The sequence below is a fragment of the Netta rufina genome (genome assembly GCF_964035555.1).
Source record: "Netta rufina genome assembly, chromosome: 6".
Taxonomy (NCBI): domain Eukaryota; kingdom Metazoa; phylum Chordata; class Aves; order Anseriformes; family Anatidae; genus Netta; species Netta rufina.
Genome location: NC_140129.1, coordinates 20,041,444 through 20,066,556, shown reverse-complemented (window position 1 = coordinate 20,066,556; position 25,113 = coordinate 20,041,444). Strand labels below are relative to the sequence as shown.

Genomic DNA, 25,113 nt, shown 5'->3' with positions numbered 1-25,113 from the left:
AGCTTGTTTAAATCCTTTGGGGAGAAAAATTAGTTTAACCCAATTTTTGTGAGGTGTTTCTGTAAATAAAATTATTTTGCTTAACTTCAAAGCCTGAGTAGACTTAAAAACCCTCATTTTTGTACACATTGTTTTAGATAATATATTACTGTTATGCTTAAGGAATGGTGTAAGTAATGATAGAAACATCTTTGATCTGCCTAGATTTTTAAGAAATCAGATTATTTGAGATGGGAAGTACAGCCTGGAGTAAAAGGAGAGAAAAGGATGGTTACCATATCTTGATTTCAGAGAATGATCACATTTACCTTTTTTCCTGTCCCAATTTTAGGAAGTCTTATATTGACTACACTAGCTTCCCAGAAAAGATTTCAAAGCCTTTCTTCTGCAGCCTGTATGTAGGAGATAAGCCATTGAAATGCTATGAAAAAGTGTAAACAAAGATTTCTTAAAAGAAAGCAAGTTCTAAAATGACAGTTTATCTTTTGTCCTAGTTCTGTATTCACATGAACTTTGGTAAATAGCTACTCATTAAAGGGTGATTTGCAGCACGTCTTATATACCTGGATCCATATTGGGAAATGGAGAGAGAGAAAATGAAGTGTGTTAAATGTCCTTCTTGCATTTCTTTGGGAACTTAACTTTTCCAGTATTTGCATGAATGTAAGATGATTTAATCATTACCAACAGGTACAGGAAGATGCTTGCTTACATTTACAGGACCCAATTAGTTGCAGCTATCAGTAATCAGTAGCTTACCGTGATGCAACATTTGGACAAAACAGAATTCTGTAATATCACCAAGTCCCTAGGAAGGATTACTGCTGATCAGGATTAAGATGAACATATGGAGCAGTGGAAAATGACTTGTCCTTTACTCGTGCAGTTCACTAAGGCTGCCAAGTAATTTTTGAAAGCCAGCAAATATAGTTATCTTGTTTTGTGTGCTTTTATGCTTTTCATGTTGTTTTTGCTTTTCATTTGAGAAGCATCACTTCTTTAGCTAAAGGCTGTAATAAATACATTTGCTAAAAATAGAAATGTTTACAAATTATTTCCTTTGTTTTACAGAACACTTCACCTGCATTATAAAGGTGCTTTTCACTTTATTGTATACTCAAGCCTTGGCAGCACTTTCTGTTAAATGTAGTGCTGAAGATAGAATGGCATGGAAAGAGTCAGGAGCTCTCAAAAAGGTTGGTTAAGTTATTAAAACAGTTATGAACTTTTCCTTATCTATTTCTGGTAGAAGTGTAACAGCTGTCTCTACTTATATCTAATCTGCATATAATAATTTGCTTCTCCTTCACAGAAATCCAGTATTTTGTTTCTGCATGTGCTATTTTTGCAGGCTTTGCAAGTTTTAGGAAAGGTTTCTAGTTCCAGAACTAAATTTCAGATACGAGAATGTATCTATGCAGTATCACTCGAGTTCATTACAGTGGCATGCAGTAAAGGTAGTATTCTTTCCAGTAAAATTGAAGCCTTACTATGCTTCAATGTATTGATTTAATGCATTCCTTTACAGAACATGTAGGCAAGTAAGTTTGCCACTGGAAAAATACTCAGTCTTTTTCCTGTTTATTCATGCTATTCATGGCTAGCCATGCACATTTTTCTGAATTTGCAGTCTAGAGTGCTCTTATGAGGAAGAGGCAGAGAGGAATTCAGGAAATTTCTAAACCAGACAGGTAAATATTTCCCTATCATGTCCTTGCCTTTTGATGGCATTTGCAAGTATAGTGAAGTTGAGCTGATTGAATGCCAGTTGCTACCAAAACATACAGTTCACCTTAGCCATCCTATGCATCCCCCACTTCTTCATGCACTGGTGTTGTCATTTACTTCAGTTTTCTGCTCCATGGATTGATTCTCCAGAGGGTGAGAAGAGTGCCAGTGCAGACCAGGAGAAAGGATGGAAGCATTGGGGCCAGGAGAGGATATGGGAGCAGGAATATCCCTTTATACAACAGTTGGGTCTTAGATTATGTTGGCTGTAAAACAGAAGACACACTGAGAAACACAACCTGCTTTTCACATTTAAGTCCTCTTTGGTGTACTGGTATGTCACTACCCCCAAGGTACTAAGTACAAATTATCTGCTGACCAAACTGCTGCTATGCAGAACTTTTTTCCAGACTTGCATTAAGCATTTGAGATCACAAATGCAATACTGCATTTTGTTAGCTCTCACTTCACCCCCTTCCTTCAATACCGTGTCACATTAGAATTTCAAGAACACCTGCTTGAAAACATTGCTAATGTTGCTGGTGAGCTTTTATTACTGTGTCTTCTGGGGCTGGGGAGGGGGGAAGGTTGCATTTTTCTTTTTACTTCAATGACTCCCAAATGATAGATTTTGCAGTTTTAAATTCTTGGTAGAAGGCATAAGAATATATTAAAATGTTACCAGTTTATATTTTTTTCATAGCCCATGGACTGCATTTTTGTTAGTAGCAGAAGTTGGGATTTATCTGAACATGCACTTAAAATGCTTAATTTGCTGTCTACAGTGAGATTTTATTGTGTGAAAGTAGACTTAAGGCATGTGGTAGGTAGGCTTGCTACCTAATAGTACTAAGTTGTTTTCTTATAGAAGCATAAAGGCATTTGCAGAACACAAAGGGTATTTGTGCTTTAGGCTTACAAATAATGATAATGTCTCAGATAATGGATTTTTGAAGTAGCTGTTTGTTTTGGTATTAAAGACAGCATTTTAGTAGAATTTCCACTAGCATACTTGTCTTTGGATATTAAGGCTGAGTGGAAAATGGTAGTCTTTTAAACAGTATGTTACGGTTAATGGATGCTGTTATCTAGTATAGTTCATCCAACCCGAACTTTATCAGTTTGAGAATTTTGACTCTTCTCCTGTGAGAAGCCCATTGGAAGCTGACAGTTTTCCAAGTGGGAGAGCAAAGAGGAGGTAAATAAGGACAGTGCTCCGTGCCACACATGCACTGTAATGAGAACATCTCTCTCTCCCTTGGAAACATCCTCCTCTTTCCTCTTGTCTGTCTTGTGTAGATCATCTGTGTACAGAGGTCCAAGTTCTGATAGCAGCTTGGCTGTATGTGTTTAAGTTGATCTCTACATTATTCTCAACCCTTCAGGGACACCTACTCTTTTTTTCTTGGCTTCCATTTCAAGTGTCTTGCAGCTTTGCAGACACTTTGAGCTTGTCCTTCCTCAGATTTGTTTCCAGTTTCTCTCCCTCCTCCTTATCCAGCATAATGCTGCCTGGACCCCGTGTGTTCAAGAGATCTTTGTGCACAGAGGGCTGGTCAGTGGTGTAATCACATAAGTCCCACTTTCTCTCTCCCAACAGTTCTGCAGCCCATCTCTTCTTTCAGCCTCCACTTTCTTGCTAGTGCCTAGAAGCAGCGTGAGCTTAGCCATAGTCCTCAAGTGAACTCTTTTGCTTTGCTTGTGACAAGGGAAGTCAGTTTTAGTTTAGAAATCCAACTCTGTTCTTCAAAGTTTCTTGAGGACCTAATGGTTTTAAATATATGGTTCAGGCTGTCTTTTTTTTTACATGCTGATAATACTGACATTTGGATCCTAGGATGACTACACAGATCATGTGTGACTTAATTTTTTTATTTTTTGGATAATGCCAAGTGAATCTTTGTTTGGTGTTCTAGACATCAAACTTGAGCTGAAGTCTTGCCTTTGTGTTGCTGCCAAGTGATCAAGCAACCAACACGGCTCAAAATACATATCCAATCGTGTTTTCCCTGGAAACAATCATGTATGACTTAGCAGTATTCCCATAATTATTTCTCTTCTTTCTGTTTCTGATGGCTTTCTATAATTGTTGCCTTTGAATGGTGTTGCACGAAGCCAAGTGGCTAGTCTTTCCACTAAATAATTTTTCCCATCTCTACTCAATACAGTTCATTCCAAACAGTGTTCCATTTTCTCATAGACTCATTTCAATTTACAATAGATGGCAAGTGTTTTGTAACTCATTCTGGTTGGTGCATTTTAGAAAATAATATTTTTTTCTTAAAATTTATTTTATTCAAAATCTGTCAAAACAGTGTCCATAAAGCAATTTTTCTTAACCTTAAACATTTTCTATACTCACACCTAAAAATGGGAAATGCACAGTAGAGTGTTTTCATATAATTCAGTTTATGACGTAAGTACTTTAAGTAGCAATTCACATTTCATTGTATGAACTAAACATGTTCCCCTTGTGTAGAATTAGATTTTCAATTTATTTTAAACATGCATCTTTAAGTCAAAATTCATGAGCTGATTAAAAGGAAACGTACTTCATTGCTCTGCAGAAAATTTTCTCCTTTTTGTGACTTGTGTATTTTTTTCTCCTTATTTTCAGAATACATCCGGTGGAGAAAAATCTTGGGAAGTATTGCTGGGTCATGTGGTTAGTGAGCTGTCTAAGGGGAAGATATTCGAAGAAGGAGAGACTGAAGAATTAACAGTGGTATTGGCAAACCTCTTGGAAATGTATACAGTGTATCCCCCTTTCCATCTCCCATTTAATTCTTTCAGCCTAGTTATTATAATGAGTTTTCTCTGATCTTGCTAAAGATTGCAGTACGACTCTTATTTTCTGGATCAAAGCACATCCCCTTGGGACAGTTTGCTTGTGCAAATCTTTCTTCTAGTAATACCATACAGGGACAATGCTGAGAAAGTTATCGACAAATATTTCTTACAATTGTGTTTTCTAATCATGTGTACAAAATGCCTTTCAGAAACTTCAAAAACTGAACATTTAAGTAGAAAAAATATTGGGGGGGGAGGGGGAATTGAGGTGGGGGTGCAGAGAAACATTTTTTTTCAGATTATTAGTGAAAGAATCAGCCTTTGGAACTTACGTTTGTTTGATGCACTCTGTTTAAGGTGTCCAGTTAAAACTGGAGTATAAATACAGGTTAATACTGGAGTTTCTTTCATAGGAGACAACTTATCCGGGTCAGAATATAGTAATTGCTTTCCTCCCCTCTAGGTAAATCCTGATTCTGTAGAGTGCTATCTGCAACAGTTCTGTCTACCTTTCCTCAGGATCACCAGCCTTCTTCAACACCATCTTTTTGGAGGGGATTTACCTAGCTGCCAGGTACAGACTGGAAGGTGCACACTCACATTTAAAAGCTAGAAATTTTGAAGACAAACAAAACCTTCAAAGGTTGCCTTTTTTTTTCTTCTTCTTTTTCCCATGGCATATATTTTCTCTCCTGAGTGTTTTTCTTTTTAAATCATATTTTCTAGCATTCTTCTGCATCAGTGCAGCATCTTTTTTTTTTTTTTTTTTTTTTTTTTTAGGTCAATTTCCCTGAAAAACAATGTGTATATATATATATATATATATATATATATATATATATATATATATATATATATATATTTGTATTTATTTTATTAGGTCATACTTACCTGTTTATGAAATACCAACATAGTTTTAAAGCTTGTGCTGCATTTGCAGAGATCACATAATTTCCACACAGACTGGACTTCAGTCCTTAGTTGCTTAATGTCTGTTAATATTTGGGACGTTATTCTTAGAGACTTTGCATCAGCATACGATTATGTTTAAGCTCCATACATTTTAAGCTGATTCAAATAGAGTTTGCTGCAGATCAACTTCCCTACTTCCCTGCATCACAATTCTCATACCTGAATACCTGAAACTGATAGGAGCCATTTTGGACTTTATTGTGTGATGGTTGTTTGTTTTTATTTTCTGACCAGTTGTATTTTGAGAACCCAATTTGAGGTAATTTGAAGACATGGACTCTTCTCTGTGTGTGTGAAGATGTTCTAACACAATGATGCTAATACCTTTACTGTTTAATATGTACGTATGTAGTTTAAACTACAGAAATTCAAAGCATAGGTATTAATTTAAAACTTCTGGTTTTGTATCAAAAGGAAGATGAAGAATTCACAGTTCTTGCAAGCTGCCTAGGTCTATTACCATCTTTTCAGTCATCTGATCAATTCACCAGTGCCTCTTGTCTCAATTGGCCAGTGCCAGCATTTGACATGATATCACAGTGGTGCTCAGAGTTGGCTTCATTTGCAGACAGACATCAAGATCAAGTAAAGGTATGTAGCAAAATTACTTTCAAAACAGTGCTAATGTAGGAACGGTTATTTATTGCTTGTTTCACTGCGTATGTCTTTTCCTTTTGGATAAGGATCTCAGAAGCTGACTCGTAAATGAGAGAGGAATTGTAATCAGAAATGTTAGTGGATATGGACATAAAAAGAAGATGCATGTCAACATTTTAAGTCCACCTCTCCTAAGTTAATGGTGTTAAAGAGCAGGCCAGATGCTTTCCTGGCTCTGCAGAGTGTGTCTGTCTCTTAATATTTCGCAGGTGAAAATTATAGTGTTGCAAATGAATATTTGAATACTAAGATTAACCTCGAAATACAGTTGCTGCCAATTGATAGGCGTTTGAGAGAAATTGCAGTGAAACTGTTCTTTTCATGATTGAAAAGGGACAGGTGCTATTCTTGTGAAGAAAGATCCCATCTGACCCTTATGCCCATCAATTATAAAGCCAGTAAGATAAAGTAGGTTGAAGCAAAACACAGAAGTGTCTTTAAAATAGATAAATAAATTGGACAGCATTTTCAAGAGCAGAAGAGAACAGTTAGGCCTGAAACCAGTATTTACGTAACGCCTGGTTTTCCAAAAAGTTTGGAGTGCTGATCAGTTCTTAATGACCTCAAAATGCACTGCAGTTTTGAAAATCAGGCACATGCCTTCAAGTACCAGTTGCATAGCCTAACTCCAAAACAAAGGAAGGAAGAATTTGTCTAAATTTTATCTAAGAGACAGCTTTCATAATCATTGCCAGGGTTTGGCAGTGAAGTTTCTGAGATAAATTTTTGATGCAGATAGTGACCTGCAGTCTTCCCCATAGGCCAATCTTAATCCTCTTTGCTTTAGTTATGAAGGTTTTTTTTCACTTAAAGTGTCATGTTTAGAAAACATAGATGGGAAAAGGTTAGCTCTCCTTTTTTAACTGTTAGAAAAGTGACCTCAAGGAGGGTGTTCACCAAGAGTAGTCTACGGTTGTTAAGACACTTCTGAATTTCTCAAACAGAGAAGAATTGAGAGAATTGGCATGCTTCCTTTCTTTGGTATTCTTTTCTTAGTTCTAAATAAATTAATGTGTAGAACTCATAGATTGTTCTTATCTTCCTTCTAGGCTTTGCTTATCCAGGAGCCTAAGTGGGACTTGCCACGCCTCCTTCAGTTGCCTGAGAATTATAATACCATTTTTCAGTATTATCACAGAAAGACTTGTACTGTTTGTACCAAGGTTCCTAAAGATCCTGCTGTTTGTCTAGTTTGTGGTACTTTTGTATGCTTGAAAGGACTATGCTGCAAACAACAGAGTTACTGTGAATGTGTACTGGTAAGAGAGAAAGAATTCCAGTTCTGTAATAGGTTCTTACACTGATAGATGATTTTTAACTCCATCACTTAGTCTGGATGTTTTTCTTATAAAAACATGTTTGTATAATGTTGATTGCTCATTTCTGGTAAGATGGACCTAGACTGGATTCTGAAGAGCAACTTTATTAACCTTTTTAAACCCCAAGCCCTATTCGCCTCTTTGAAAAACTCTTAGAAAGCCACTGTGGGCAATGTTGACACATGGTTTTCATTCACAACCTATTGAAATTTGTCTGCATCCAGAATGCTTATGTATCATTTTAGTTTTCCTCTGTTTTGTTGCCTTGATTTCTGTGTACATAAGAATATCAATGTATGTTTGTATTTTTTCTTTCATGGAACGTTTTCTGGTACCTGACTGTCTACTAGTGATCTGCAGACTATAGCTAAACAAGCATCATTTTAAGGCCTTCAACTTCAAGCCTTTGCTGAAGCAGCAAATTTTTCTAGTCAGCTTATATTTAAGTTCCTTTAGGAACCTGAGTTGGACAGCATCTAGTATCACTTTCCTGTCCATGATTAAGGTTTGCTTTGAGAGCTGTTCTGCTTCCCATCATAGAATAGTTATTAGAAGACTGGAACTACATGGGCTTCACAAAACTGAGGGGAATTTCTTGGGGAGCTATTTACAAATGGGACATAAAATCAAACCCAAAGAAGTTCCATATGGATCTTGGACTTTTCCAAAATTCCTTGCGCTCACCTTTTTCTTTTTTCTACTGCTATTATAGTGGAAGAATGAGAGGTGAGCAAAATTTAAAGTGTAAACGTAAGTAACAGTTAAGGTTTTGGCTTCATGCAAACAAAGGTATAAAGAAAAATAATTGAAGATATATTTAAATAATTATGTAAGATTTTAGTCAGTGGGATTACAGCCTCCAATCGTCATAATACTATATGAAAAACAGATTTTTATTGACAAAACAAATTGATTGTAAATGCCACAATCTGTATTAACTAGTATTGAATGACATTGAAGCAAGCAGGAATGAATTTTAAAAATTAATTACTAGTTTTGTAGAGCTGTAGACTAGATCTGTGAGTGTAGATAGAGAAAGCAAATTCATCTGCAGACACCATTGTAAAAGACGAAATGGGAATTTTTTTTTCTGAATACTTATTCTTGTCATCTGTGCAAAATACTTGCTCATGCTGTACAACAAATACAACACTGTTGAGAATATTTTTTTCTCATTTTTCTTAGGTAACTCTTAATAGGATAAAGAGCATCTTCCAATTTTTAAATCAGACAACCATTTTTGTATCACACAGAATCACAGAATTTCTAGGTTGGAAGAGACCTCAAGATCATCGAGTCCAACCTCTGACCTAACACTAACAGTCCCCTCTAAACCATATCCCTAAGCTCTATGTTGAAGTTTTAATGGCAGCACAAGACACGGACTTCTAGTTTGCTTGGAGAATTTGGGGGCAGGCTATACTTTGTCAGGCTGTTCCTTAGTAAATAACGTGTGTTATGTTATTTCAAGGAAAACTAGTTACTATTTGGAAAATCTTTTTGTTATAAAACTGACAGTCACTAACTGAATCTTTGTACTCTTCCTTTTCTACATCCATAATATTACAGCATTCTCAAAACTGTGGAGCTGGGACAGGAATATTTCTTTTGATTAATGCATCTGTAATTATCATCATACGAGGTCATCGTTTCTGCCTTTGGGGTTCTGTTTATCTAGATGCACATGGTGAAGAAGACAGAGATCTTAGGTAATATTTTAATTACAAGTGTTTTATTGTTGCTGTTCTGTGTATTATCAACTTTATATAATGCAATATCTGCAGTAACAGATTAAAAATACCTACTTTTCTTGAGGGAAAAACTCCCATTTTCCACAAGTTAGACTGATCTTAGTTTTGGAGACCCAAATCGTGTAATAATGAACAGAGTAATTGTGTAATCGTGAACATGTACTCGTGAACAGAATTACATGCATCAAGCGCCCACCCAGCAGAAGGATTCAATTCTAAATGTTCCAGCAGGAAACACATCTCTCCCAAATATGAAAATTGTTGTTTGGCCTTCAATCAAACAAAGCAGTTGGTTTCCAATGTAGGAAAGCTATACATACCTGAAAGAACAAGAATTGTTCTCTGAATTCTGCTATCAAAGAGGGAGAAGGGAAAGTACCAGCAGCTATTTTACTAAAAACGAAACCAACAGCCCCTTCACCAATAAAAATGTGTGCTTCCACTGGGGAAAAATATATATACAAATATCCCACGTTATTTATATTAATAATGAAACTTTTCCATTTATTTGATGTATTAACCATTGTTACTGTTTTTTTAACAGGCGTGGTAAACCTCTCTACATATGCAAGGAAAGATACAAAGTGCTTGAACAACAATGGGTGTCTCATACTTTTGATCATATCAATAAAAGATGGGGGCCACATTATAATGGCTTGTAAATCATCATCTTCACACTGTATCGCTGTTACCATGAATGAATGCATCTCGACTGACAATAGCTTTAAATGAATGGGAGTTCAGCTCTTTGGCTTGGGGTGGAGTGGGGTATGGGCATAAAAGGGAAATGGAACTTGGTCAACATGTGAAATTTTTGCATAATATGCTGCTGTTGCTATTAAATAATGATACAATTTGAAATTAAATCCTCAAAATGGTGTGAGCAATGATTGCACTCAGTAGTCCATTTTTCTTTTGTGTTTTTTTTTATTAAGTCCAATATTGTTAAGAAGCACAAGTTTTACTTACAGTTGTTTAGAGGCTCCAGTGCTACCTGTCAAGTTTTAATTTTTCTCTGCGTGGAGTTGAGTTTTTAGCAATTTTTGCTGAAACTGTATATGTGTACTACATCTACTAAATATGTTGGATAAATTTTCTTTGCCTTTCTTGTGTTGGTTTGAGGTTTTTGCTTAATATGCATTTGTAATTAGACATGAATTGTAAAATGATTGTGAGACTGCATGATAACAATTGGTCTGAAAGTTGAATTTTAAAAAATATTTCACTTACCACAAGAGGTCTATCGAAATATTTCAGGCATTACTGAAAACTTATGCTTTCTCAGGAATTTCATAGATTTCTGTTCCTCCATAAAATACATGAAATAGCTGTAAATTAGGTAGCTTATTGTTCTTAATGTAATCCAGAACACACATTCTGTTTTCTCTTCCAGAAATGAGATTTTTTTCTGTATTAATTGAATAAACTGTTAGTGATAACACATACAGAAATTGCTGTATATAGAGAATTTGTATGGCACCCAACATGGAGATCCCAGTTATAAGTGTAATAACCACAAGCCTGCCTACTACAAACTAGATACATGTTTCAGAATGATTGGTTTGGAAATGTGCAGGCTATTCTACAAATCAAACATAATTTTGTATCTTTCCTGCCACTTCAGGAGGTTCTTCCATACTGTATTTGTTCAGAGTAATCACTGTTCTTTCTGCTTGGTTTCCTAAAAAAGGAAACAAACAAACAAAGGACAAAAAGAAACAAAAACAAAAACAAAACAAAAAAAAAAAAAAAAAAAAAAAAAAAACACCAAATGAGAGGTAGTCTATGTGAATACCCAATGCATGTGCAGCGTCACTGCAAGAATGCCAAACTAGTTCATGTTTAGAGGTCTAAAAAAAATAAATAAATATCATGGGAACGGGCATGAATGGGCTAAACCCCACGCTGTGTAAGTAGGCAGGAAAGATCACAGCTAAAATAATGGTTTGTAATATATCGCCACTGATGTTTTCACAGGTGTTGGACATACATCGGCTATTTCAGTACTACCTAGCACTTTTGGTAGTTTTGACTTTCATAGCTTGTGTGTAAAATAAAATTTATATGTGTAAAATAAAAACACCTTATGATAAAACCACATATACACTGAAAACAGTTCCCCAGTGGAAGTCATTATCTAGTGAAAAGTATATAGGGGAAGTAAAATGACTGTATAGCAATCAAAGAGAATGGACAGAAGGAAAAGTGAGTAAATACAATAAGTTTTTCTGGATACCTGCAATTCAAAAACCCCCACAATAATGGATGCTGGTTTTTATACAGACATATAAATATATATATATATTTCAAAAGTATTACAGTACTTCCTGTAAGATTAGAATTACTCTTTCACCAACTAAGCAGTTATGTCTTTTCCAAAATATTACTTTTTTGATACTGTATCATAAGTTCTGCCTGTAATATTTTTGCATTGCTCATTATGAATATCAGGCCATTTTGTAAGTGTGGTTGAAGAACAAAAAGATTCTTTACATCTCCAGCATAACATTATTACAGGGCTAATGAACTTGAGTAATCTGTAGTTTGAAGCTTCAATGTTATATTTACAAGAGATAACGTATCCAGAATTTGATTACTGTGTTCTATTTGAAATGGAACGTTCTCTGGTTGTGCATATGGATGTGAAGTAAAGCTATTAGCCTTAACTTTAACATTTGGGTATTTCATAGAGTTTATTTTAGTACTGGTGAATTAGTCACCAGTCAATTTAAAAACACAAAAAAATTACTTTGTTGAAAATTGTACTTGAATATCCTTGCATGCTGCTAAACAAGAATTTTGATTTCCCCCATTACTTTTTTTTATCCTACTTTATTAAGCTAACCTTGAAAAATAACAGGTCCAAACTAGAGTGGCGTGTGTGTATTACTCAAATGTTCTGGTGTGATATCCTGTATGAATGATCATTTAAGTACAGTACATTACTGTAGAATCTAAGTCCATCTTTAAAATGCATCAGAGGACTACAAAACTAGGGATACAGTAATCGACATTGTAAGATATGTTAATAAAAGTCTACTGTCAATCTGTGCGTTGGTGAATTTTTTTCTATCCACCCGTCATCCAAAATACAATCATTACTGAATTCCACACAATAGCCAGGCAGTTTTTTAAATGTCAGAAGTTTAACCATGCAAAGTACTTTCCATAAAGAAAATTGGTATTTTTTTCTTTATTACTTCACATAGTTGTGTATGTTTGATTAACAATTTGGATTAATTTATATTGCTCATAACTACACCACTTACAGTTGTACTTACTTTTATGCCTGCTATTACAGTGTTGCTGCTGCAAAGTGCTAACATTAAAATGCTGAGAAACTGTCCTGGGAAAACAATGCTTGATCTTCTGTCAAATCTGCTTCTGGAATAACTATTACTGCAAAATTTTGAATGGATATATTTGTTTATTAAACCTTTTCTTTTGACCTTTCAGATGCTTGGTGAAGCAGTCTTGTTACTACCTTTGCATAAATAGCATTGGTTTTTAGTGGTGGCTTGAAGTTTTCAGTGAATATTTTCATCACCTCTGCAATAGGAATCTTGAATAACTCACAGTATTGCACAAACAAATTACGTTTTTCCTTCAAAAAGTGATTGTTTTGCTCCAGTATCCAAAAATTGCTGATTTTTTTCTTTTGGAATTTTTACTTTTGGAATCCTGTGAGCTCAGTCTGTGCTGTGTGTATACAGCTGCCAGAGGAGACAGTAAATTACTGTGCAGATCTGTATATGATCTGGACGTAATTTTCATCTAAACCAGATTCTACAGTCCTGCTTTGCAGTCTATTTTCAAAGGTGAGGCTAATGATGAATGGAGGCTGTCTGAACATTAACCTCAATAAGAATGAAGTGATGCTGTGTGCAGAGTAGGAAAACCACAGGAACAGGCTGACCCTATGTATGGAGGTTCACAGCTCTCTATTAAATCAACTCCCAGGGATGATGCAGTGCATGCAATACAAGGAAGCTGGCTGCATGACGGTTCTCTGTTACATGGATTATTCACTGCAGTAAGTGAGATCTGTACTGTTGGTTTGAAAACCCATGCTACATGAATGCCTTCTGGCAGGGTATAGCGCTCTGAGCACCCACTCATGTTTTCCTGGATGGGCGGTTGTTTGCCTGAGCAAGTGCTGTTATGCTGACGAGAGCTCCAACTTCTGCAAGTCCAGCTTTGGGACTTGCTGCTTCTGCCAGTATACCATCCTGTCACTGCAGCTGTAATCTTGCTAGGATGTACTAGCTATTAGTTTCTGCAGATGAATGCGGTTAAGTAGGAAAAGTGTATTCTCAGTGAAGTCAAAGACTTCAAGAATTATTAGTTGCATAAACAGACACAATGTTTGAGTAACTAAAGATTCCTTTTAATTAAGGTTTTAGATTCTCCTTAATACTCTATCATTTGTACTTTCTCATCATTAAGAATATTCAGGAGATTTAATGCGGCATGCTTCAAATGCTGTGTTTCTTTTAAATATTATTCAGAAAACACAATTGAATCTTGTTAAATAAATGACAGCTTTTAAAGCTAATCTTACTACCCAAACCCACAAGTTTTGCAATGTATGCATATGCACAGTACAGGAAAATGTGATGTGGAAAAAAATGTTTGAAAAGCATCTTAAATTTAGCTTTGAGTCCCACTTAGAATATTTCAAAATGAGCCTCTATAAAAATACCATAATTTGAAAAGCCATTTCCTGTAATTCTGTTATTTGATGTAGAACAGGCCGGTCTCTTAATTTGTGAAAACAGGAGCTGGTTCCATGGAAACCCCTCACATCATAGAGTAGTTTACTACCCAATAAGCAATTTATTATTCCTTTTGCCTTTATCCGTAGTATGTACCACGTGGGTGGTAGACATTTCCACTTCCATTGAGTAGGGAAACAAATGTTTTAAGGACTGGAGCTAAAGTACTATTTTTTTTTTCCCCTTCATTACTTAGCATCATGGAGCAGGAATTTTCTAGGAGAAAAATTTCACCATAGAGTTGAGTTCCCTTAGTCAATTACTTATGCTGCTTATAACGTATGTATATTTTAGCTATCTGAATTGCTTACAGCTCTTCTTGTCTAATACATTTCTCATCACATGATTTCTTTCAACTTTTGCTAAGCTACTCACAAATAAAGTAGATAATGAACCTTTGTCTATTTTTCAGGTGTCAAGGAATGTTTTTTGCACCTGACCTCCCATCAACAAAGGATTATAAATACACATGTAGGATTTGAGTGAGCAATGGTCCTTTCATGCTTTGTTCTACTTCCATGCTTTTTTTTTGTTTTCATGGTTTATTGCCTCCAATCTCAAATGTTGCCCCTTCCCACAGAGATATTTTGGCAGTAATCAATATCACCAGGAAGTTAAAATTGGTTTGTTTCCCACAGCCAAACATGACGCTAGACATACTTATATCTCTTCAACACCTCTACATTTTTTTCTGCCAGAATCTATTACAAGAAACAAACATTCTGAGAATCAAAGATGCTTATTATGTTTCATGAATCTGATACTGTATTTGTACAAGTGATACTTTACAGCACGATAGATGTCATTCAAATAACCTTCAGCCACTTAGCTACTCAGAAATAGCTTATACTTTCATTTTGTCCTTTTTATCCCTTATCAGATTACTTTTTTTAGTCAAATGCCTGATAATAGCAACACTTCATAATAAAAATAAACCGTTCACCTTATACAAAGAAAAGAGTATTAAAAAAAAAAGTAAATGGGCCCTATTAGTCTCAGTCAGTGAAATATCTATCACTGTTTAAATTGTGGGCAGAATTAGTGAATATTACTCGTATGATACAATTTTACAAGTCTCATCAGTCTGAAGAAGTAAGAAATCCAAAACAATCTCAAGCTCAGTTATTTCAGTATGAGTGTATTTCCAAGGATGCTGCATATCTGTTGTATCTGGTCCTCAAAAAAGCACGTCAAAAGATATATTACATTGGTGAATACAACAACGTGGTTCCCCTGGCAACAATAAATAGGAAAAAGCTAAACCCATTCAAATGATTTACCTTTGTAAGCATGTGGCAGCATCGATGGATGTTGAACGCTAAGGGAACTCATTAGAAAGACATGGTGCTCTAAGAAGAAATGAGGCCAATAAAGAACTAGATTTCTCTTACCCAGCATTGCTATTGATTTGAGTCATATGCTGCATAATTATTTGGAATTTGCATAGATTATTTTAAACATGAAATACTGTCTGATTTTATTTTTTCCTTATGCAGCTTTTTTTCTGTACTACAGAAAAAAAAAAGTCTAGGCTTTGGCTCAGTGGGCTGAGAACTCACAGCTTTGTTTTCTTTCAGGGGCCCCAACTGCTGCAGCCTGGACCCTGGGACTGGAGATAGGCTCTTGGACTCTCCCAGGGAGCTATTAGAAACGATAGGACACCACAGTCTCTGCATAGTTCATTTTTTTGTCCTTTTTGCTCTCAGAAATATAGGAATCCTACTCTTAGGCAGAGACACAGATAAGGAAAAGAAAGTAGCAAGCATGATGGGGGAATGTTTCCACGTGAACAACGTAGGATGTGATCTGGAAAAGGAGGCAAGAACTGATGGAGGCAGTGCTTATCCCAAGTTCTCCCCATGAGCAAAGCTGAAGGCTGATGGTAAGATAGACATGTGCAGAACTAGCTGAGCCACAGAGTTTGTTTCTTTTCTCCAAGACGGTGGCAATCCTTGAACAAGGATGCATTTGTATTTATTTAAAAGCTGAGAAAGGAAAACTGAAGCAGCACCCACGTGACCTGGTAGGACAAGACAGTATCACGCAATATGCATTGACTCAGACACTTAAAATTCAGAGTGCTCTATCCAAACTTGCATAGCCAGCATTCAAACTGTCTCAAGGTTTTCATGGAAATAGTAAAGGTTTCAGCAGTGTCCTCAAAATCTTCAGCAACCGTTTCTCCTCTTCAAGCAAACCTGTTTAATATTATTATTACTTTAACATCTCCTTCATCAGTGTTTATGATGTGTGTAGGTTAATGCAACCAAGCATTCTGTTTATAATTGCAAGTCCATCTCTGGCCAAAGAAATATGCATACAGAGATGAACAAGTATTTAAAAACCATGAAGGTCTGACTTCTAAGGGAAATAACTCTAGTGAATAATGCTTGTGTATATCCACTTAAAGATTATATACAACCTATCAGGGCATCTCCATTTCTTAATTACTGAAAGAGTAGGTTTCATTACAATACATTTTATGATTAAAGTATTTCCATTTATAACCTGTTGGTTACATGACTGAGTACCAGTCAGTAATGTATGGCAATTTAACTGTTAACAAATTTGTTAACAAATTCACACATGCATGGAAAAAAAATACTGAAAAATGTGCAGCAACTGAACACATCCATAGAATATACTTGGAAAAGCTCATCAGTTAAATACAGCATTACTTCTTACTGTGAAAAAATGTTCCATATCCATTCAATTCTATAATATTTTATAACATTTCATTTAATAATAGATTTTGGCTTTTTAGCATCTAACCATGGCCACACAAAATAAGAAATTAAAAGAAATTATTTGATTTTTAAATACGGTCTAAAGAAGGACTAGGAATAACACAATCTCCTGCTGAGCTTGCACTAGACCCATAGTATAATGGGTCAATCATCACTGCGCATGTAATCAGAACCATGACAACAATTAAGAGTTGTTCTTTTCTACTGAAGATCTGCAAGCAAAAAAACCCACCAATGGCTGCACTTAAATAGGGCTAGTTTTAGTTCAGCTATGGGATGAACTACATTCATGGAAGCTAGTTTAGGACTGACAACTCTATTTATTACTGCAAACAATAACAATAATAATCTGCTGACAAAGGCAATAAGAAGTGCAGGTACCAGTAAAGAACGACTAAATATAAACCTATTTATCCTGTATAACATTACAAAAATTGAAGGATAATGTGTTCTGAAATTTGTTCTTGCTGAAATGGGCTTGTTAGAATTAATATAACATTTTGTTTGGTTTTGATTTGAACTTATATCTCTATTTGCCTTTTCAAATTCCTTATTAATTTATTTGTGAAATTCATGGATGACTCTACTGACAAGTTGTGAATTCCAGTTTTACTGGAATGAAGCTACTGCAATGAAAATTGCTGCACTGTGGAAAACCATTGTCTGTTGGGAAATCTACCACATGACATGAAGTCTGCAAGCACACCACTCATGTAGCTCCAGTACAGTGTAGTTACCCATTGTGACTGTACCCTCACTGTAAACAGGTATGTTGAACAGTCTGGTAGTGTTTGGAAACATTCTAGCTGGCATGCAAGTAGCTAGTGAAAATATCATCACCAGAACAAAGCAAGCTAGTAAATTCTAGAGATGGAAAAGGGGAAAAAGAAAAAAAAAAAAAAAAGATTAAGATTAGGATGACTATGGATGAGCTTTTGTAACAGAGCTCAGAAAGGTCTAGATTTTATCAGCCAGAAGACTGATAATCAGGGAAGTTTCTGTAGTTCAAAACCAACACATAAACTGTGAGAGAAATCTAGGAATACCCAGAACTCCTGAATTTTGTAATTCTTGAGAATCCTAAAGAAAGACGTAAAGATTATTACATGTAGATGTTATCTTTGCTTGAATATAGCTTGATTCTTACGCAAGACAATAAAGAGCAATGATGTTTTAGAACTTACTGCACAGCTGAAAGGGATGTTTTTGTATAACTTCTGTAGACTTAGGGCATGTAGGATAAGGGCATTTGGATCCCCCTTAGACAAGCCTGCTGGCTGTCTGAGAGGGTCAGCTTGACTAGATGCGTGAGCTGTCTGTTACTTGTTATTATACCATTTATATAATTTATACTACAGGAGTTTTGCAACTGTGGACAGAGAAAATAATGGCTTGTGATGAAGGTTTTTGCGTACACCAGTGTACAAGAATTCAACAAAACAACAGTAATATGAAAAGGAGCATTGCTCAGCAAAGCTTCCTGAAGACTGTCACATCACCTCAGTTTCATTCTAATGCTGCCATGGGCTAAATTCAGAGAAAATGCTGATAACCTATGTTCCTATCTGAATCAAGGTTTGCCTTCGGTTACTTTCAGTTTTGCTAAAGGATTATTTTGTATTAGCTTACTAGGATGCAAGAAAAATGTGTGTGGATAGGATTACAAAGCTCAGAACCTTCTAATCAAGAGAAAGGATTTAAAAAAAAAGTATTGTCAGAATGATGACAATTCACTGTTAGAAACTATTGGTCTGTTAAATCAAAATTGGTGCAGCAATTGAGAAAGGGAGTGCAGGAAGAACCTCTTTTTTTTTTTTTTTTTTTTTAATTAAAAATATGACTTACAGACTCCTTGTTAGTCCAAGGAAATAGAGATGAGAGCCAATACAGCGCTTTCACATTTACAGTTATATTGGATGCTGGAGTGAGCCAGACCTGACTGAAGTTGACGAATACAGTAGTTGCTCTTTATTCATAACAGAATAATTAGAATGATAGGAATTGTCACCCAAAACACAGACCCTGGAAACGCAGAGCTGAACTGCATGTTTTTGACTATGAAAATAGGTCTGCTCAGTTTATGGATCTCTAAGCATGTGAGACAGATTAAAAAAACCACCCCGTGGAAGAAGCAGAGGGTGGTTGCAATTAGCTGGCAAAATGCTTATGCTGAGATTGGTAGGGGAAGGCGAGCAAGGAGCCCTGGGGACATGCTGGCTTGAAAAAAAGTACTGGCACACTGAGAGCAATTGAACAGCCTCCTGTTTGTTTGGTTTTTCAAACAAGGAAAAGTGTATCAGCGTACCTATCCGAATTTCTGCTGATCAGGCAACCAGAAATAATCTGAAAAAATGACCATGGCTAAGCCCCAGTACAGCTATGCATAATGGGCTCAAAGATAAGAGGAAAGCTTTATAAGGCATTTCTTTCACCGGAACAACTTCCCAAAGCGCAGAGGGACCTGTGCTCTCTGTTTTGTTTTGGGTAGTGCAGCAGACACAGAGAATACCACGGTGTTTAGTAAGTGTCACTGAAAGAAATGCAAAACTATACATTTATACGCATTTCTTGCTCTAACTACTTCTTTAAGACCTCACTAAACATCGCTTTTCTCTTACGGTGTTTAATCGACCTTTCCTGAGACCCCCTGGCCCTTACTGCGCTCCGCAGCCATTACCGCTCTGAGGTAATTTCCCGCCCAAAGCCGCGAGGCCTCAGCGCAGCCCCGGCTGCGGCCAGAGGCGGGAACGCTCCTCCCGCCTCGGAGCGGGGCGGCCCCGGCTGCGCCTCGCAGCACCACGACTCCCCTCACCTGTGTGAGGCGAGGCGAGGCGAGGCGGGGGGATGCGAAGCTCCGCTCCTGCCAGCTCCTCAGCCCCGCGGGGCCAGGGATGGGGCGGTGGGAGCGGGAATCGCGCCTCAGCGGAGCCGGGCTTCGAAATGGCGGCCGCCGTGTGCCCCGCAGTGCGCTGGCGCTGCGAGCCAGGCTGGGGCTGTGGGCTCTGAGGTAACCCTGAGGGGGCTGCGCCGCCACGGCTCGGCCCTGCCGCCGGCATCTTGTTTTTACCCCGGTGCCCTCAGAAGGCCGCGGCTCTGCGGCGGTTGCGCAGGTAGCTTGCCCCTGCAGCTGTCAGTTTTCCAAAATGTATATGAAAGCAATACTCGAATACAAAAGCCCTCCGTGGTTTCTACAATCTGAGAAGTAAGTGTGACAGGAGTCAGGCACATCAGGGCAAAGCCATGAACAACTGAAGAAACGTACACGTTCCCTAAGTGCCAAGGCAGGCCCGACTTGCTCTAGAGCACTTCTGTGAGTGACCTGCTACGTACTAATGAACTGTGATATGGTTTGCAAGTAGTACAATATTTGTTTCGTTCCTTTAAACTGATACATGTGTATTTTTCTTCCTCCCTGGTATGTAGACAGGTAATTATTTAAGAAAAGGTAACATCTTCAGGCAATACTACACGCAAACTGAGAACCTATAAAATGTCTTTTTAGTTACTTCTCTAAACATTCCGTTCTGTATAAATACAAAATAGTTTTTAGTTTTAATATTTAAAAGCTAATTATTCACTTCATTCTTCCCTTCAAAATCTCCATTCTAAAATTCCAATTTCATTGCATATTGAAAACCAAGGATCAGTATTTTGTTTTGAGATACTTTGAAATAATTAAGTTAAAAGCTATTCCAGTATGAAGATGTTTAATACTGGTTAAGCGTCAGCAAACCAGATGTAGTTACTGAGGTTTTTCTGGAAAAAACAGTGAATTAGTTATATCTTAACTAGCTGTTGAGTCTTGTGGAATGTATTCTGAAAATACGTCAAACCTATTTTTTTTTTTTAGACCCTAGAATTAAAGTCCACCTCAGAATTAAAGTCCACTTAATTCCTGATGTATGATTTCACACTAATGTATTATTTTTTCTGACGTCATATCCTTACATCCTGTAGTGTTTATTCAAGTCAATATAGGCTATTGGCAGTATAGCATATTAACTAAAAATAGAAGAGTTCACCCAAGTTCTGTTCCAACAATAAAAATGTGACTAGCACAAAGCAGACCAAGTTTGCTCCCAGGCTAATATTTTCATATGGTTGTCTGTCTAGAAGCAAGGTGATTACAGGTTACAGGTACAAGCCAGGTCAGACTCTTTTGAAATTAAAGGTCAGTTTAAGTGCAAATGGATCAGTGCAGAAACAGGGAAAATATGAACTTTTTCACTCTTGCGTTGATGCTTGCTGCACATGCTGCTCCGTGCTTAAGCGCCTATAGGAATATTATCTGCAGTGATACGCTGTTGTGCACTGGAGAGCGAGGACAGCTGTATGATTCCTTCCTCAGACCTGTGTGCTGTCCTGTTGATGTATGTGCACAGTAAGTGATTTTTCCAGTATTGTCCAAAGAAGAAACATACCTGTATTCTTGCCTTTATAACTACAGGGATGAGAGATTTAGTGGAAGCACAGTAGCTGTTCAGTTGCTTTAAGAGCTGCCAGGACCAATTTTGCAGTGTTTTTTCCAAATGCATTCAGAATAAAAAGTTCAGTGGACAAAGACAATGATTCTTGCTGTGCTAATGGCTGGAGCAGCTCACTAACAAAGGACTCCTGAGTGCAAGCTTGTCCTGAGAAACATTCTGTATTGCAGAAAAACAGAGCCTTTACCAGCCTTCTGCCACAGAGGAAGTGAAGGAGAAGAGAATAACGAACAGTGTTTGTAGACTGTGCAGTGAGTGCTATGAGGGTCATCAAAGAATGTTTATCTTCAGGAAAGTGTTTTGAAATACTGAAAATTCTGGTATTGTTTTGCTTTTGTTCTGTTTAAGAAAAATCGTCCAGTGATTATTTTTTTTTCTAGCCATAGTTTTAAACTGTCATTTGAACAGCACTTAGCATGATACTGTGTGTTTGTAGCTGTAGCTTCTCTTCTGTGTGTTTGTAGCTCTAGCTTCTTTTCTGTTAGTTCTTACAACCTTACTTTTTCTTCATTTCTAGAGGTAAATTCCTGTGATCTAATCCAAGCAGATACAAGAGAGAGAAAGTGTGATGAGGGGAGAGCCTAAGGATTAGCAAGATAAAAGAAGGGAGAAAAAAACCTCATACAGACCCCCAAGCAAACTGGACAGGTGAGTAGTTTTTAGTAGTAGGGCATGTATAATAAAAACATCTTGGAATAAGGGAAGAGTTAAAGCTGCACATGACCTTTTGCGTCTTTCGTTGCTCCTCCTGTTCTTATAGACACTACTTCATTGGTCAGATTACGAGGAGAAAGTGTAAAGCTGTGGAAAATGTCTTGTTTTTTGCCAGTTTAGCATGATTGCTTTATGGTTGATGACAATTAAAGTAACTGAAATCAATTTTCTTTTCCTCTGTCCTGTGCTGGTGGTAAAATATTGACTGTGGAGGGAGGTGAGTGGTACATTGGTGAATGTGATCAGCATACCAGAGGTAATGGCATAATTACAAGTATCAGTTCAGGCAGCTGTTTGTCTAACATTCTGCAAGGACGGTGTATTTTTTGGCTGAGCATGGACCTTTCTCACTGTACACACAGTTTCTGTGGTTCACAAGAAAATTCCATCTCCGTCTGTCTTCTACTCACACCACTACTACTGCAGGAACTATTATGGATCATTTACCCCTCAAATTCACACAGTAATGCTTACATTAAGTCCATCAATTTTTGTGGTAAGCAACCTGGAACACTTAAAAGGGATGTAATTTCCAGGGACTCGGAGTTCTTAGTTGAAAGCTTCAACAATATATTAAGCTGTTAATTTTGCTGAAAAAATCTGTTTGTTTTTAATCTGCAGTGAATTATTATGCCCACATTGTGTGTAATAACTGAAAACTATGTATTCTGTAAAACAGATAGTACCTGTATGAATAAATATACACTTCCTATCTTTTACTTAGCAGGGTTTTACTCATAGGAAGCGGAACTGGTTATTCAGCTTTCGTGTGTCTGAATGTGAGAGGCAGCCATTTGACTGACATTCAAGCCTGGGATTCAATTTGTCTCTTGGGTGTTCATACATGTGTGCTGATGCCGCTTTCCAGTCTTGCTTTTATTTATTTTTATTTTTTTTCCATAGGCGGCACTTCTAGGTCTGAATTTTACTAGTTATACCTAGTTATATATACCTGTTATACTTGTTATATAAAAAAAAAATTCCTCATCATATCCCAGTTTTAGTTTCTCCTTCTTATCTTCTACATGTACTTTTCTCCTGCTGATTACACTCCTGCTTTGTTTATCATATAATTCAATCTTACAGATCCTTACAGTTTGTTCCCATTATATCAAGTGTCTCTTACTGTGTCTGTGAAGCTCTACATATTTCCACCATTCCTATTTAACTTTCTTTGTCTCAGTTTCATGTTTCTCCCCTTCAGTACTTTGTCTTATTACCCACGATTGCTTTTTTCCTTTTTCGCTGAAGTCTGTGAGTTTTCTCTGAAGTCTGCGAGACTGTTAGTGTTAGGTCAGAGGTTGGACTCGATGATTTTGAGGTCTCTTCCAACCTAGAAATTCTGTGATTCTGTGAGTTGTACAGACTTCCTAAAGTCACTGCAATATGTTACTTACTGTTTCCTCTCAAATACGAACTTTTTATGTCCTATCTACCAAATGTGTAAGAAATGCACTTTGCCTTATTCTTTATTCTATTTTTGTTCTTGTGCTTTGGGTACCCAGAGTAGACTTTTTGGAAATAATACTTGACCAGGTAATAAAACAAGCTTGTGCAGAAGCGAACCCAGAGCACGGTATAAGATAGAGCAGCGATTTTCAATAGGGGGAAGATACTTAAATAGAGAAAGCAAGTTGAGGCTCTCAGTCCCAGTTGCACAGAGGCACTGAGTTGCTTCCCTCATATAGACAGAGTTTCAGGTATGGCCATTTCCTCAGAGTTGCCCATCTCCTGGCTGCACATACTGGTCCTGTGTTCTCATTGCTGTGAGTTTCAATCTGAATGTCCAACTTCCATGTTAATGTTCACAAGCCCTGTGTCTCATGCCCCTAGAATTAGGAACCTGAGTTTCTGAATAGATAAGGTCACTTCCTGAAAGCTGTGCTGATCATTAGAGTGTGCTGCACGGCACTGCAAGTATTAATAAGAATTCTGCAGAACATAATACAGAAGAACTAGAAAATTCTCTTGAGAGAAGAAATTGATGTCAATTTTTTCTTTCATCCTGGCAAGGCTTCTTATGTTGGTTGCTACTTTCTAATTGCTATCAGCAGTATCAAAAGACACAAAGTTATGTTAGAGAACTTTCAGCCTTTGCCCAGAAATCATTGATTTCATTCCAGCTGTGCCATATTCAAAGTTAATTGGATGACCCAATTTTAAACCAGAAATACTGTATGAACTTAGAGACTGTATCGGTGCAATTATCAGCTGCTTGAAGAGCACATCTATGGTCTTAGGTACAAAAAAGCTGGAGGCCAAAACACAGCGTTGGAAGCACATTAGCTGCTAATGACTGAAGAGAGGCGACTAGGGGAATGGGAACGTATACAACAGCCATATAATAAAAGTCAGCCATTTCCATTATAGTCAAATTCCACTTTGTAAGAGATTACTATGAAAATGATTTAGAGAACTGTGTTAATTGTTAACCCTGCACTGCAGTAAAGCATCGTGCTGCTTCTTTCCATGTGCCGCCGTATATTTGAAATAGATCAACTGAATGAGCATTCAGGAAACTCTCTTAAGTTCCCTTTACAAAGTAAATCAGGCTATAAGTTTTGGATTTCTGTTTCATTCATCATGTGCTTGAGAACTCCTCATGTTCTTGTTAATAATTCAGCCTTCAACCGTTCTAGGTTTATTGCTCAGAGGGACAGCACCTTTTGCAGAGTCCAGCATATGGCCACCAGGAGCTATGTCAGGTAAGGATGCAAACTTTAATTTTTCACCTTATTCTCTTTTATTGTTAATAGCTTTGTAACAGAACCGTACTGCATGCAATCAGGCTCCTGTATATCAACAGCTGTTTGCTGGGGTAGCCTGTTACTTTGAAATAGCTGGAGAAATGCCAAAGATCTCAAGTGTCTTGAAAGCTGTCAAGCTTTTACTTTTTCTTGTTTGTTGTTACAGCGTCTGAGAACTCAGCAAGTCCTGAAGCAAACTGGATTAGGTAAGAAAGAATTTTTGAACTTAATCTCCTATGGCATCTTTGTGAAAAACAAATGTATTGTGTTGTTCTGTCTCCCTTCCCACAAAATAGATAAGTCCTTGTCTTATTCTACTAATGTGTCATAATTATATTCCAGATGGGCAGCTAGTATCTATGAAGTTTTGCTCTGCTTGCAGCTGTATTTCTCAATTGATTTATTATTTCTCAAGCAATGAAACTAAAA

At 37.0% G+C, this 25,113-nt stretch overlaps 2 protein-coding genes across 8 annotated transcripts in view; both read left to right on the top strand.

Moving 5' to 3' along the window:
• The window catches only part of UBR3 (ubiquitin protein ligase E3 component n-recognin 3), a 105,437-nt gene extending 92,765 nt beyond the window's left edge, over nt 1-12,672 (top strand). For all 7 annotated transcript variants that reach the window (XM_084289234.1, XM_084289233.1, XM_084289232.1 and 4 more), the window contains 7 exons: nt 1,072-1,196; nt 4,346-4,453; nt 4,982-5,092; nt 5,905-6,081; nt 7,197-7,406; nt 9,036-9,175; nt 9,762-12,672. In XM_084289234.1, coding sequence (XP_084145360.1) covers nt 1,072-1,196; nt 4,346-4,453; nt 4,982-5,092; nt 5,905-6,081; nt 7,197-7,406; nt 9,036-9,175; nt 9,762-9,879 — 989 coding nt within the window. In that variant the 3' untranslated portion in view covers nt 9,880-12,672. The remainder of the gene's footprint in view (nt 1-1,071; nt 1,197-4,345; nt 4,454-4,981; nt 5,093-5,904; nt 6,082-7,196; nt 7,407-9,035; nt 9,176-9,761) is intronic.
• Nucleotides 12,673-24,635: 11,963 nt separating this feature from the next.
• Nucleotides 24,636-25,113, top strand: part of MYO3B (myosin IIIB) — a gene marked incomplete at both ends in the record, with an annotated part of 189,956 nt that continues 189,478 nt past the window's right edge. The window contains 2 exons of the mRNA XM_084289478.1: nt 24,636-24,642; nt 24,851-24,890. Of these exons, the coding sequence (XP_084145604.1) occupies nt 24,636-24,642; nt 24,851-24,890 (47 nt within the window). The remainder of the gene's footprint in view (nt 24,643-24,850; nt 24,891-25,113) is intronic.